This window comes from Coturnix japonica, chromosome 4 (genome assembly GCF_054131305.1).
Source record: "Coturnix japonica strain WE chromosome 4, WE-NBRP24, whole genome shotgun sequence".
Taxonomy (NCBI): Eukaryota; Metazoa; Chordata; class Aves; order Galliformes; family Phasianidae; genus Coturnix; species Coturnix japonica.
This window is the reverse complement of record NC_140666.1, coordinates 63,541,015-63,555,431: the sequence shown is the minus strand read 5'-3', so window position 1 is coordinate 63,555,431 and position 14,417 is coordinate 63,541,015. Positions and strand designations below refer to the sequence as shown.

The 14,417-nt window shown below is 35.8% G+C and overlaps 1 protein-coding gene across 50 annotated transcripts in view; it reads left to right on the top strand.

Annotated features, from left to right (window-relative positions):
* Positions 1–14,417, top strand: part of SORBS2 (sorbin and SH3 domain containing 2) — a 133,355-nt gene that overhangs the window by 60,243 nt on the left and 58,695 nt on the right. For 20 of the 50 annotated variants that reach the window (XM_085547126.1, XM_085547125.1, XM_085547124.1 and 17 more), the window contains exons 4-8: positions 3,169–3,218; positions 8,406–8,498; positions 10,703–10,729; positions 11,685–11,806; positions 12,793–13,410. In XM_085547126.1, the coding sequence (XP_085403252.1) occupies positions 3,209–3,218; positions 8,406–8,498; positions 10,703–10,729; positions 11,685–11,806; positions 12,793–13,410 (870 nt within the window). In that variant the 5' untranslated portion in view covers positions 3,169–3,208. The remainder of the gene's footprint in view (positions 1–3,168; positions 3,219–8,405; positions 8,499–10,702; positions 10,730–11,684; positions 11,807–12,792; positions 13,411–14,417) is intronic. The other 30 variants (XM_015862066.3, XM_015862061.3, XM_085547140.1 and 27 more) reach the window with 5 other exon arrangements.

Genomic DNA, 14,417 nt, shown 5'->3' with positions numbered 1-14,417 from the left:
TTTTTTCAGACGCAGTTTATTTGGACATTGCCAGTTTCTTTTGGAAGTGAAATAGCAATAGTCTGAATGCTTTGATTCAAAATATACCAAACAAGGCATATTACCACCTTGCTCTTCACCAGTATTTCAAAAACTGTGTAAGGAAAAAAACAAATCATTTTTTTGGAGTTTGCTTGCTGGTTATCCACACAGATAACAAACCTGGCATTTCAAAGTTGTCTGCACTCCAGGCTACAGAGCCAGAGAGAGATCATGAAATATACCTTTAAGCTGGATGAGTTTGAGCTGATACTTACATGGGGCATTTAAGAATTTCCAAATCATTAAGCTAAGAATTTAGCTGTAATGATATTTTTCAGGGTTTCTACATATTTCCAAAATAATACCTTCTCCTTTTTGTTATCAAAGGATATTCTGAATTTTAATGTTCTCTATCTTTACCTAGTTACAGATTATGGATACTAACAAAGATGATCTTAATTCTTTGGATGAGGTACAAGCAGACAATAGCATGTTACTGCTCACTTAGGCTTTGATTCAGAAAGACTATGCTCACATTTGTATAGCTGATGCTTGGTTGGATGATAGGGCTCCAGCCTTACACCTGTAGGTGCTCTAACATCTGGTCAATAATGGAATTAAACCTCAAACAGTAGAGATGTATTTTGTGTTCTTGAAGGTGGAGAAACTTTTCTTGGCTTCTCACTAACTCTTTTTATAGCTGCACAGAAATGTGGAACAGAAGGGGTGAGACAGAATGGCTCCCTGCAGCACCCCACACTTCATAACTTATCAGGAACAGAAGCAATCACAACTAGCTGCAAGGTCTCTTGGGGAGAACAGAGCTGGTGTCAGTGAGATTCCCACGAGTGTTCTCAGTAACCTCTCACAATATTGCTGATCTTAAATAATCTTTGTGGTGTTATCGAGAAATAAGTTGTTATCAAGAAATAATACAGCGATGTGTCTTATGTATTTAGTGAAACTAAAACAGTGGTAACTTTATCTGTATTCAAGGTAACTGACCCATTTCTCTGCATTGGAACTGTCATAGAATGGCTTGGGTTGGACAGGACCTCCAAGATCATCTGGTTTCAATCCACCTGCTGCAGGCAAGGTTGCCAAATACTAAATAAGATACTGGATCAGGATGCACAGTGCCCCTTTGAACTTGAACACCTCCATAGGTGGGGCATGCACAACTTCTCTCAGTGGAAAAATTTCCCTTGCCACTCTGGCTAACTTGGGGTTCTTTTATCTTATCATCTAAGATTAGGTATGAATTTGTCAGAAGACCTACCTGAGCTTGGTGGCTAATTCAACAGCTGTCGAATTTGCAAACTGGTATGTTCCAGTAGCACTTTGTGTCTGCACTATACTTATGGACATTTCTTCTGTTTTAACATCCAAGAGCATTAACATCTTCATTACCTCACTCAGATTAGAGCTTTCTGCAAGCCCATATACCCAGAACAATTTTCAGGGGGCAAAGAAGTAGGCACAATAATGAAAAACAAATCCCTTTGCTTCTCCTTCTCCACTAATTTCTTGAAGTAAGAATCTTAATGTTCTTTCAGGTAAAGTTTATATTTAAGTACATTGCTTTTGTACATACGGCTGTTAATTTCTCTGCATTCATTTGAATCCTACTACCAGTACCATTATGTATTTGGACACTACTTTAGCTCTTTACGAACAGAAAATTCCAAATAATTGTAAGTGAGCAGTGGCAGCTAGTTAAACTGCAAGGCCTGCTGTTTGTGTCAGTTCAATTTATACAGCCTTCTTTGCATGCATACATTTCAGGTATACAAGGTTGTTGTGTTTTTTTTTTCTATAGGAAAATGAGATTAATGTGAAAATGTGAATCATTTGTATTGGAATCCTTCACTGTGAATCAGCCACACAGTATAATCAGGATAGAAAAAGTCTTAAGAGGACAAGGGTTAAGTGCTAAAAGTGAGTATAGTGTGTTTGAACTTCAGTAAGAGTTAAGCAATCTTCATTGTAAATATATCAAAGCCACCTGCTAAAAATCGTTTTGGCATCAGTGTTCCAAGTGTACTGTACTTGTTGGGTCTGAAAATAAATATCATGTTGCATTTCACTGCTTCGTCTCAGTACCATCGGTGATTCAGTTACGGGCTAAAAGGAGGCTTGAAAATGGTGTCTTTTCTAGCAGTCCGAAAATGGTGTAAGAAGTTGGGGCTTTAAAAATATTCTGTTTCTGTTATGTAAGTCCAACATGTCAGTCATTGTTGTCAGTCAGCTCTTCTAGAAATTTTCAGATCATTTCCTGGTAGCTGCAGAATAGATAGAGTGTGATTTAAACTTCATTCATTGCCAGATAACTGTTTCCATATAATTAAAGTAGGCTGGGTTTTTCGTTTGTTAATTTGTCCTTTGTTTTTTATCATACATTCTTTTATCAAAAACTGACTTTGGACAATTGCATCAGAGTTCAGAGTTTCTTCAAATACTTAAGCATGAAGTATTGCTTACCAGTAAGTTTTTCAAGCATCGTGGAATCTGGCTTCATTAGGAATACAAGAGAATATGGTAGTTTAATTGTCAGTTCAGAGATACAGGTAATTCTGTCCACCCATTGAGCCGAGGTTAAAGTCTATTTTGGTGTTTTGTCACTGTTAAATAATCTTAAATATGTGTTTCTCACTCTGTGAGAAACTGTGTGTCTGTAGAAAAGTGTTAAAACACCAGATGAAAACAGATGCATCTCCTTCTTGGAAACTTTTGAGGAAAGATCTAATAGCTTTCATTGCTTCAAGAATATCTGACAAGGTCTTTGCTCTCTATCCTTCCTCATACGGAAGAGCGAATAAGCTTATTAGCAGCCTTTAAACATATTCTTGCACTGGTCTTCTTTGGTTTATAGTTTCAAGACCAAATATCAATCGCTGCTTTTTTACCCCTGAGCAAATGTTTACCAGAGAGATACTAAACACTTACAAATAGAGTAGCTTGTAATGGAAGCAACAGCTCATCTTTAACTTTGGAAGAACACACAGTGCCAATTTAATTAAAGCCACATTAAAATAGGACTGTTGTTTATATCACATTGATTCTCTACTTCCCTGAGAAGTCATGCTGCCATTTTGTGCCACATATTCATGTCTTGTGGAAATTAATAGATCACTCTATTCTTCACAGGAAACCCGAAGGCTTTTATAACAAATCCACCAGTGTCAAAATGAACACAGGTACGCTGCTTCTGTGAGATTTTTCTTTACTTGTATGTGTTGTTTAGAAGGAAGAGAAGGTCCAACATTTATTTAAAAGTTCATGAGCAGATTATGTCTTAGTTGGTGATGAATCTAAACAAAGCAAAGTATTTTAGTAGTGCATTTGCTTATATGCATTTCTATTCCATATATGAAATCTACATACTTGGTTTTGTATGCGTGGATATATATGGATATATAAAACATACATGCATGTTTAGCTTTCTGTGCTTATGTTACTTGTTTTAGTTTTGTATACATATGTTGGGATTTTTTGTTGTTGGTTTTTGTTTTGTTTTCTCTTGTTTGCAAAAGTGTGTAATATTGAGACATAAAGGCTGTGGAAAATTGATGCTAAAGTATCACGTTTTCCTGACAGAAAGCACATGCCTTAAAAATGTTTAAGCCAATGACTCTCAGTTGAGGTGGGGTATTTTTTGGTTGTTCTGAACAGTTCTACAGACTTGCAGGTAGTGGAGAGAGAGTAGCACGAAGTCTTGATAAGGATTTCATTTATGGAAATTTGTCTTACCATTTTGCATTTTTTTAAAAGAATTCTTTCCTAAACATGTCAGTCTGTATAAAGAATGTAGTACTGAAGTACTGCTCACTACACAGAACTGTAATTTCAGAAGTAAGTCAGCTAAGCATCAGATGTTTGAGTGTGATTACACTGTGCGCTGTAATCATATGGGTTAAAACATAATAGGTGTCATTTTATAGCTTCTACTTTTGAAAACTGTGGCTTGTGTCAGAGATGAAAATTACCAGTTTGTGTTACTGCAGCTCTGAAAGGTGGTTTTGTTCTGCGCTGTACTAAAATTTCTCAAGTTAGTCTGAAACTCTGAAGAGGAAAAGACATAAAGATTTTAATCATCTATATGTCTGAATGACATCTTTTGTGGATTGAGTCTTCTGATCACATAGGATACTTGAAAACCCACATAAGACCCAGGCATACTTGAAGTCTTGCATAGTTTCTTGAAGATAGCACACCTCTAAGCTGAACTGCAGTCTCTGTGCTCTTAAGTTGTGAAAACATTTTTCGTCTTGTGGATGTGCAAATTACAAGCTGTACTAAAAGGAGGTATTGGCCAAAAAAAAATAAAGCATTTCATATTTAGTTCTATTGATTTATGTCACTTCTTGACTGTGACTCCATGAGTAGGACATGGAAGTGAACATCTTACACATCTGCTGGTGAAGCATTGGTTTACTAAGGAAGAGAGTGGCTGAGACTGAGGATGTCACCTGTCTTTGAGCAAAAAAGAAGGAATGCAGTGGTTCTTCTAATTTTTGCTATTTCACTGCTTTATAATAGAAATATGACAAAGTTGGAGGGTTTTGGTTACTGTGAATTTGTCATTCTTTTGTTTTAAAGTCAGATTACTATTAATCACTTCAGCCGATATTCCTTTCAGCTTTCAGCTTAGTGCAAGTAGTTGTTCAAATGACAAAGCAAAAAGAGACAGGTCTATGTGCAGCTTTAAAAAGCTGATGTACTGTTTGGACTGGGCTGCTCTAACCCAGCGTTCCCTGTGGCTGCAGGCTTGGCAGTCTGTCTCAGTGAACCCTGTAGAAGATATTTTTGTCCACAGAGAAAATGTTTTGAAGAGCTTTGGTTTTCATTACTCTACCATATATGGGAGGGATTTTTCAGTGCTTGATGTTGATTCTGTACCACATGTTAGGAAGAAATACTCAACAGCTAAAGGCAGTGAAATGTATTTGCAAACTCAAGGGCGTAGACATTGGATATAGAGAAGGTCTTAGAAGTACTGAGAGCACTTTAATTTGTAGTTGATTTTGTTGTTCTAATTTTGCAGTAATTTAATAAAAAAAAAATAAAAAATGTAGTCTAGTAGAATGCTTGCTTTTGTATTATCTTTTTAAGCCCAGCCTAAGCAGTCATCAACTGAATGATGTGTTAAACTGTACAGAAATGTTTTCATCAACAAGTCTTCAAGTATTGCAGATTTGGTGACCATCATTATCTTGGAGAGGTATTTTGAGATACTAAGACATGGAAAATGTGAGCCACCAATGAAGTTCATTTCAGATTACATTACAGGATAAAAATGCTTGTTGCTTATATCAGGTGTGTGAGTGTGAAGTTGTTGAGGGAGAGGAAATTTCACTAAGAAATTATGAATGAACAGAAGCTAATATGTTAAAGCAGATTCTTAGTGTCTATCCAAAAATGTTTTGGCTGTGTTTCACACAGATAATGCTCAATAAATACATCTAATTTTAAAGTTGTCTGTTTAAAATAAATGAGGCACATGAAGAGCAATCAGGAGTGAAAAAGTCTGCAGTCCTGGAAGCCCCTAGGTATTTTGTGATTGTTAAAATTATTAATGCAAGTCATCACATATTCTAACATCTGATATTCTCTGAGAGATGAGAATAGAAATTCCCGGGCCCCCAGAGAGTTCCTGAATAGACTGTGAAGCTGTTTTGGGACCACTAAAACAAATATACAGCTTGCTTGTTCAAATGTTCTCCTGCAACAATTTTAATTTTTTAAATCTTTTTCTGCTGTGGTTTAGCAGAATGAAAGAACTACATAATAGTAGATGCCCCTTAGTAGTTAGTGTTAGATTCTGTAGTAATAGCTCATCTTAGCACCAACAGAGGAGTGCAGGCAGGTGACAGCCGGATAAATCCAACTGATTACTTACCAGGCTACTCCCAGACACTTAACAGGAGCTGTCAGTAATATATCTCCACAAGCCTAGACAAGTAAACAGGCAGTACCCCAAAACAAGAACTCTCGAGGAACAAGCACAATGTCTGGGTCCCTCTTAAGGCTCTGCCAGGACAGCCTCAGCCCTGGGGTACAGGCTTGGAGCACATCAACATAAACCATCGGGAGCAGCACTCCAGGTCAGCTTCTGAAGTAAGGAGGGTTTGCTGCATAGGGTATCATAAGGTGCAGAGGAAGAGGCAGATGAGGACTTAAAATCCAGGACTTAAAATCCAGTTATTTGTGGAAAGAAAACAGATGGGAGGAAAGGGGAATAATGGAGAAAAGTGGAAAGGAAGAGGAGAAAGGATTTGTCAAAGCAAAAGGAACTGGGTGGTGAACTAATTAAAGAGAGCATGTACTTATCAAACATGAATGATTATGGACATGTTACACAACGGAAGGCAGTGTGTCTGTGTGGTTGTATCTCACCTGAGTGCAAAGCAAACCTCTGCCACTATTGTGTACGTATACTGAGAATGTTATAGCAGGTACAGATTTATGGGAGTGACTTCTGTATAGAGAGGTAAATCATGTATGCATATGCATATAGTCTATTGCAAAGCCTGTTTTATCTATCCTGAGTGAAGCTTTCAAACCTTTTGCTATATAATGTGTCTACTAATATAAAACTGATTCTGTTCAGCTACATTAGAAATGGATTTGAAGCAGAATCTGTAGAAGTTATACTGATTAAATGTTTGTAGTTGGTACCCTCCTCCTTTTCTCCCACCTTAGCTTTTCTACGCTGAAAATAAAAATGTAGCTCTTGAAAAATACAAATAAAGCATTACTTTAAAGTAAAAAAAAAAATAAATGTGGCAGCTTGTATTAACGAAATAAATATGTTGTTGAAGTCTGCCAATATTCAGGTAAGAACAAAAAGTCAGTATCAGCAGATCATCAGATCTCCCTGGAATTATTTCCATTTTATGTCAGTGAGAAGAATAATATAAGAACGGAAAATGTGGTTTTTGTCACTATTGCCATGCTATGTTTATGTAAGCAAATTAAAACAAATTTAACAACAAGTTTCTGTTTCCCAAGTCTAGTACCAATAATTAGTAACAGTTAATGTAATGCATTAGGCTATTGCTGACTGAAATCATCTGACCTTTTGCCTCTGGATTTGGAGCTGGCAGTGGTTCTTTAAAACTGCTTACACCTGTGGCAGTGACTCAGATGTTTGTCTGCATTAACAACTGCTTAATGTGTATCCTTGCTATTTTGGGGGAATGCTAGAATGAGCAAAGGAATACCTGCAGCTCACTTCTCTGGGAGATGGGTTTAAGATGAGTCAAATTACTGTTATAGGAAATCCTTTCCACTAATAGGTTGCAGGCCTGCCTTAAATATAATTTTATATAACTCCCTGTCACAGGACACATGCAAAAACATAGGGCCTATATCAAAGCTGTAGTACATCAGAAGTGATGGCCAAGATGAAACTTCAGTATTACCAAATACAAGAAATAATGATTATGTTGAAGAGCAGAAAAATATTCGGATTAAATATAGTCAGGAAGGATGTTTATTAACTTTTATAATTATGATGGAATTGCTAAAAGAGCACACTGTAGGAAAGCCACCAGCTTATAAAAACAAAGTGTCCCTAATGAGGGAATGACAGCCCCGAGTGAGGGAGGAAAGAAAAAAGAGGAGAGCCAGCTCTAGAAGCAAGGTTTTTCACTCTGCTACTTGTTCAGACGTATTTTAGATTTCAGGTCTTTCCCTTGAAGTAGTTTTGTTCCAGACATGCATGTGCTTCTCTTCCATTAAATTTAAAACGAACAAAAAAACCCAACCACAAAACAAACAAAAAGGAAAAAAATAAAATAAAAAAAAATTTAAAAAAAAGAAAGAAAAAAAGAAAAGAAAAAAGAAGGAAATAAAACAGGGATGTTCCACTGAATCAAAGTAATGCATACCACCTTTAATGAGTTTGTTTCTTGTGTTTAGAGTGTCTGAGAGCTGTACAGAAGTACTTTGTCAGCTAATCAACATAGGCTTGGTTTGATGAATGCTGCCTTTCTAATGCATACAATGACATTATTTTTTTGTGCATATTATTGATTAATATTACTTTAGAATGCTTATTCCTTTATCTTGATTACTTGCTTGTTTTTTCAATTATTGGTTATAATTAAGCAGTCTTTTAGTCAAGGGAATGTATGTATTTCCACAGTGAATTAAGTATTAGGTGTTTGCTTTCTTATTTTGTGAGGTTTATTGTTTCTTAAAGCTTGTGAAATTTTATGTATTCTGCTAATCTGTGGAACTCACGAGTTTATGTGTACCTGCAACATTTTTCTAATTGCATGTTTATTTTCCTGTATGTTTGGCTATCTCACACTGTGATGCGTTGCATGTGCTTGCTTCCTTTGTCTGGGGCTGGTGTCTGTATTGTTTTGTGCTTCCAGATAGCGGTGGGTGTGCTCGCAAACGTGCTGCAATGTCTGTCACATTAACAGCTGTGAAGAGGGTTCAGAGCTCTCCAAACCTACTGGCTTCAGGTATAACAACTAACAGTAAGATACTGCTCATGAATGGCTTTCTGTAGCATTACGTTTGTCTATGGTATCACTCTGCAAGGAGGGGAAAGGTAACCATATTTTCTATTACACTGATAGGTATTCTCCTTAGTTCTACAATGCTGTTTATAAAGTAATTTTTTATTTCTCTCTGCCTGTATTCAGTTGTCATTGATGGAAAAAGATGGAAAGACTTAGGTGGAAGCCTTTTTCTTTTAGGGGGGAGGGAGAGCAGGCAGGTCTCACATCTCCCATTGTTTTATAAAATAATACAGTATGAAAAGCGGATGTTTATTACAATTGACTCTAGAACTGTTCCTAAAAGAGTCTGTATGCAATGGCACAATGATCATCAGAAGACAGAATAATTTAAATCATTTATAAAATGTTTTCCTAAAAATGTGTGGAATAATAAAACCATAGAGAGCATTCAGTAGGGAGAGCTGCTGCTTAGCATTCTTCAGACTGATTTCACAAGACGAAATCTTAATGGGTGTCATCTGTCCAGGTTCAAAGGTGAATTAAGTAGTTGCAAGTATAAGTCTGTAAAGAATATCAACTGTTGTAGGCTAATTTAAATCAATATAAACATTAATTGTTCTCACTGAATATAATGCATAAAGTTCAGAGAGACAGAAAATAGTTGCCACGTAATGTCTTTGTTTTGTATGTTTTTTGTAATGTAAGGCTAATCTCCAGGAATAAGAATTCTGTTTGAATTTCTAAAAAAAAATAAAAATTTGGATACTGCTCTGTGTAAGTAAGGGTAGCAGATCAGTCATGGGGATTACTGCACTTATAACAATTCAAGAAAACATTACATTTCTATTTCTTAGCAGTCTTTCTAAGAATGTTTTATTTCAGCATGTACAAGTCTTGTAATGTGTTGTGCTATTACATGTAAAACTAGTGATGAGTGCTCTTAGTTCTGTAGTCCTACTGGGTTTGCTTGGTGTATGTTAAAATTATTTTCAATTTGCTTGTAGAGGTAAAAACGTTAGTTTCTTTAGAGGGGGAAAAAAAACCTGTAATATCTCTAAATAATACATGAAAACATCAGAATTTCTGATCTACCCTGTGCTGGCAGTATGGATGTGTCCACTTCAGTGACTTGTTTTGAAGTTGTGAATAAAGCTTCACACATCCTGCTGGGGGTAAAAAGAAATCCTGACAACCTGTAGATGTCTTTCTTGGCTTTGAAATAAAACTTTTCAGCTAATCTTTAAGGAATGCTATTTCTTCTGCTATCAAGATTTCAGATGGTAGTAGATCACAGTATTTACTGAAAGAAAAAAAAAAAAGGCAGCAAATATGTATTATTTGCTGTCTTAAATAGCAGTGGTTAATAACTTTTAGCAGACTGTAGAACTTCTACAGTAAACATTAGTTATATATAGTGTACTATTTTGAGGCATAATTAGTAAAGGAATTCACGTAAATGGGCAAAAGAACACCAATGTATTTTACAGTGTTTCTAAACTGTGTCATGAGGACAAAAAAAACATTTACTAGAGAGGTTTATTCCTAATTTTCAAAACTATCTGTTTAGAGACTTACAAGTACTATTTGTTAAGCAAGATTTGTTTATACAATTGCAAATACTCCCATAAAGACACTTGGCCTTAATAGAAAGGAAATGAGGTGATGATCTGTTTATAAGAATTCATCCATTTAGATAGCTGAAGCTGTGAGGGACGGGGGGACCATAGCTGGTTTTTTTTCCCATAGGCAGCATTAGGAAGACTTGCAGATGCTATTTATTATTATAGGCAGTTTCTTTTGCTGACTGCATCTGTTACAGACAGTAAAAATTAATATAGAGATGCATCATTCTCAATAAGTTCCTTAAAATAAAACCTTGTATTCATAATGATTGGTTACTGATTGGATCAGCAGCTTTATTATTTAATTAAACATGGTGTAGCAGTATGGATTAGAAGTTTTTCTGTTTTTCATGTCTGATCTCAACTTGTTCACTAGATCAGTATATTACAATGCTATTTAATTCAATAATTTTATCTGCAGAGTCATGGCAACTGACCATGATGAAAGCATATATATCTCTCTTAGCATCATTGAATACTGAGTCACACATAACTTAAAAAATGAACTGTGAGTTTAGCTGCACTTTAAGACTCTCCAAGCATTTACAACAGAAACTAACATTTGTTGTTTCTTGATTTTAGGATCTGATTCTCAGTCTCCAGATTCAGGTAAATAAAACAATATTTTTTATGAATCATTGTAATATCATGTAGCAGGATTAGATACAACAATCTTCCTTCCTTTGATTATTTCACCACTTCATACATGTAGTATTTTTAAGGAAAGTACCATTACATTTGTGATAATAATTACAGTTGGTTGAGACCTCAAATTAAGGTCTTGCTTGGGAAGCAGTATTTCCTATAACAGTATATGTTGTCAGAAAATGAGTTACGTGGGAGCAAACATACTGCTAATTTGTCACCTTCAGCTTCAGTGGCACTTGTAATCCTAAGTAAGAGACTAAAAATGAAATAACAAGTTCCACCCACCCCACTTAGCAGCCTGCTCACACAAGGTGTTACTTTTCCCAGCCTCTTTCTTCAATATTTTGTCTTCAGATCTGTTACTTGTAGAGACAGTGTAGTATCTTCCACTGTATTTGGACAGAGTCCTGAGGGATGTTTAGCTCTGATAATAAAGACAAAATATGCTTTGGAAAATTGAGGTGTTGTTCAGATTTGAAAAGAAGATTGGAGCAAATGATCAGGTAGTGACTTTTTTGAGCTGGGATGTTTTTTGAAATCTAGCTGAGAAAATCAAAACCTAACTTGAACGAGTATTTCAGTCTGCTTTATACAAAAGGTAAACAACCAGGATCTCAAAGGGACTCCTAAGCTGAAGATCTACAGTATATAAGAACATCATAGGGAGCTAACAAACTACTACGAACAGTATTAATATAAACAAGATATACAAATTTGCAAAGTTACAGCTTTAGCCCTATTCTTAAAATATCCATGGAGATAGTAGCAGCAGTGTCAGTTGTGTAATAGAGAAATATTTCCCTGTTTGCTTAAAAGTTGGATTGTTGTTGTGATGATTGCAGTATGTAGACCTAGACATCATTTAAAAAAAAAAAAAAAAAAAAAAAAAAAAGTGATTATTTTTTCCTTACAAAAGCTTGGAGATCTTACGATGGAAGCAGAGAGACACTGAATGGAGACATTAGCAGTTCGTCTCTTACAGCAAAAGGTTTTAGAAGTGTGCGGCCAAACCTACAGGACAAAAAATCACCAACTCAGGTAAAACTGAACATACCAGTTTTCATTCTTTAGCATTTGTGTGTTTGTTATTCTGGGCTGGACACCGTATATAGATGGGATCATCTTCCAGATAGTGTGAATCACCTGTGGTCGTTGCAAACATTTTACTGTGTAAATAAGGTATACTCTCCACAGGATGCATTTATTACCAGCAATTGCTTTGAATGAACAAGACAGCTAAATATATATACATGTTTGTTTGCAATATAATATATATACATATATATTTGTATGTATATATATATATGTCGTACACAAATAAAATCTTCCTAGGAGTATTCCCATACTTCAAGTAATACAATAGCACCAATAACATTTTTACACTAAAAAAAAAAATAAAAATATGTATGTATAATGCACTGGTTATCAAGATAATGGAGGATAAAGATTTTATTAATTATAAGATAATATTTCTGCTTCTTTTGAAGAACAACATAGTTAGAAGGCACTTAATATGCAAACACATTAATCTGTTCAAAAAAGAGCCAACAAACCAATGTCAGTTCTGTTTTTGTTACTATTTTAACTCAGAGCTTTAAGAGGCTCTGTGTGTTGTATTTTTGTGCATTACCTGTGAATAATAGGTTGTCATCTAAAATTGTGTAGTACATTTTGGAAAGTATCATGAAGAGTTCCACAGTTTTAATTTTTATTCAGTGTAATAATTGTGATTTTTAAAGAAAATAAAGGCTCATTTCTGGAGTCTAATTCCAGTTTATTCTGAGCAAATGGAACATCTAATTTTCTAAATACAAACTGTTAAGCCCTCTACAGAAAAAAATGGTGGGAACCTGAGTTGTTCTGTTTTCCATTGTATTGAACAATCTTGAGTAAAAGCCATAGGTCTTAGTTTCTTTATTTAATGATAGAATTCAAACTACAGTGTATCTCCTGCTAACATTTACTTTCTTTCTGTTTCTTCTTCAATGTTATTTTGCTGTGTGTGGATGATTTTGGCAAATAAGGCACCTCTGCCACCCCCTAGAAAAGAAAGCTTTCAGAAAGCAAGAGTAACTAATCACAAGAATGGAATTAATCTCCAGACAGTAACAACTGAGCCAGCTAAACACCTTCCTACAGATACTGGCTATTTTGCTAACGAGAAGTCTGCCCAGAAGATGATGTCTTCTCAGACATCTAACACAAATGTGTCCTATGTACAAACAATCACTAGCCCACTGACCACTATCTCCAGTGTAGGCACAAGCACAATAGCTGGAATTAGTGCTACTCTCCATCAAGGCCAAATACAGCAGTCTCAAAAGCGGAGGGTATCTACCCTTAAATTAACCCGGACACATGACACAGCAACTAGTGTTCAATGTAATATCCAGCAACAGCTCAAGCCTGATGAAGTGCCAATATTTTCACAAAGGCCTGTCTCACCTGCCTGTAACCCCATGTCTGAGATACACGCAGCATCTCTTTCCATTCAGATAGCTCCCATCCCTGACAATAATGCAGAGCCTGAAACCCAAGAACATCCACCTAGTATTTCTCCAGACACTTCAAAGATGTCTTCAAAGGATGTGGGACAAAAGTCTACAGTTCTTCCTTCTTCACAGGCTGCAGAATGCCATGTGGTATATTTAATTTTTCCATCTTTTATTTTAGATCATTCATGAATCACTTAACTCTCTTTAGTTGTACTTACGTTATCGAAGTTAGACCTTCTGTTTTCTGGGTAAAACTACCTGTCACATGTATCAAACTAGAACTGAACTTGCAGTTTTTGGAAGGATATTGTACCAAGAAAAATAATAATAATAACAATTAAAAAAAAAACCAAAACTAAATGCAACTAAGCTGGAAAGTAGACTTCCTTGTTCCTCTGTGAGCACTTTATGGAGTGCAAATGCACAATAGAAAGTTAGTGAATTGTAGGTTGAGAGGTTGTATTAAAGTGCTGTGTTGTCATAGGTGCTGTAGAAAGATAACATATGGGTAGGAAATGATGGCTGTTGTTTTTTTCTGCAAATGCAGCTCTGGCAGTTTCTTATGCCCACCACAGAATAATTTTTGAAGTGTTTTCAGCAGGGCAGTCCTCGCTGTCGTCTAAGTGTCCTGTGCAATAGCTCTTCTTAAAGAAAATTGATTGATTAAGTCTCTTAAGTCAACCACCGCTACACTACAAGGCAAGGCATTTCTAAGTCCTGTTTCCTGCAAACCCTTTGCCTACTGAGATGAAAATTCTATACTCATCTCATCCAAGAGAAATGTGGATATTGATAATGTAGTATAGGAAGAACAAGCCAGCGATCTCACAGAAGCAATTCTACCTTGTGTATAAGGAGATGCTATCAGGCATTGTAGTAAGTGATAATAGGAAGATTGCTTTCATGTACATGTGAAATAATCTTTTTTTTAGTTGTTGTTTTTAATCACCTGTGGGAGAGAGCCCAGGTTTCTCTTGTGAATGTATTCTGTTATGCACCAGTGATATGGCAAGCAGCTTGTATGGTTCTTGTCTGTTATTGTTTGTTACCTAAAAGACTCAAGTTTTTAAAACATCTCTAGTAATACTGGTATATACTGAGGAAAAAATATATATATTCAAAAATTTTAATCACATCTGCAGCAGTTGACGGAC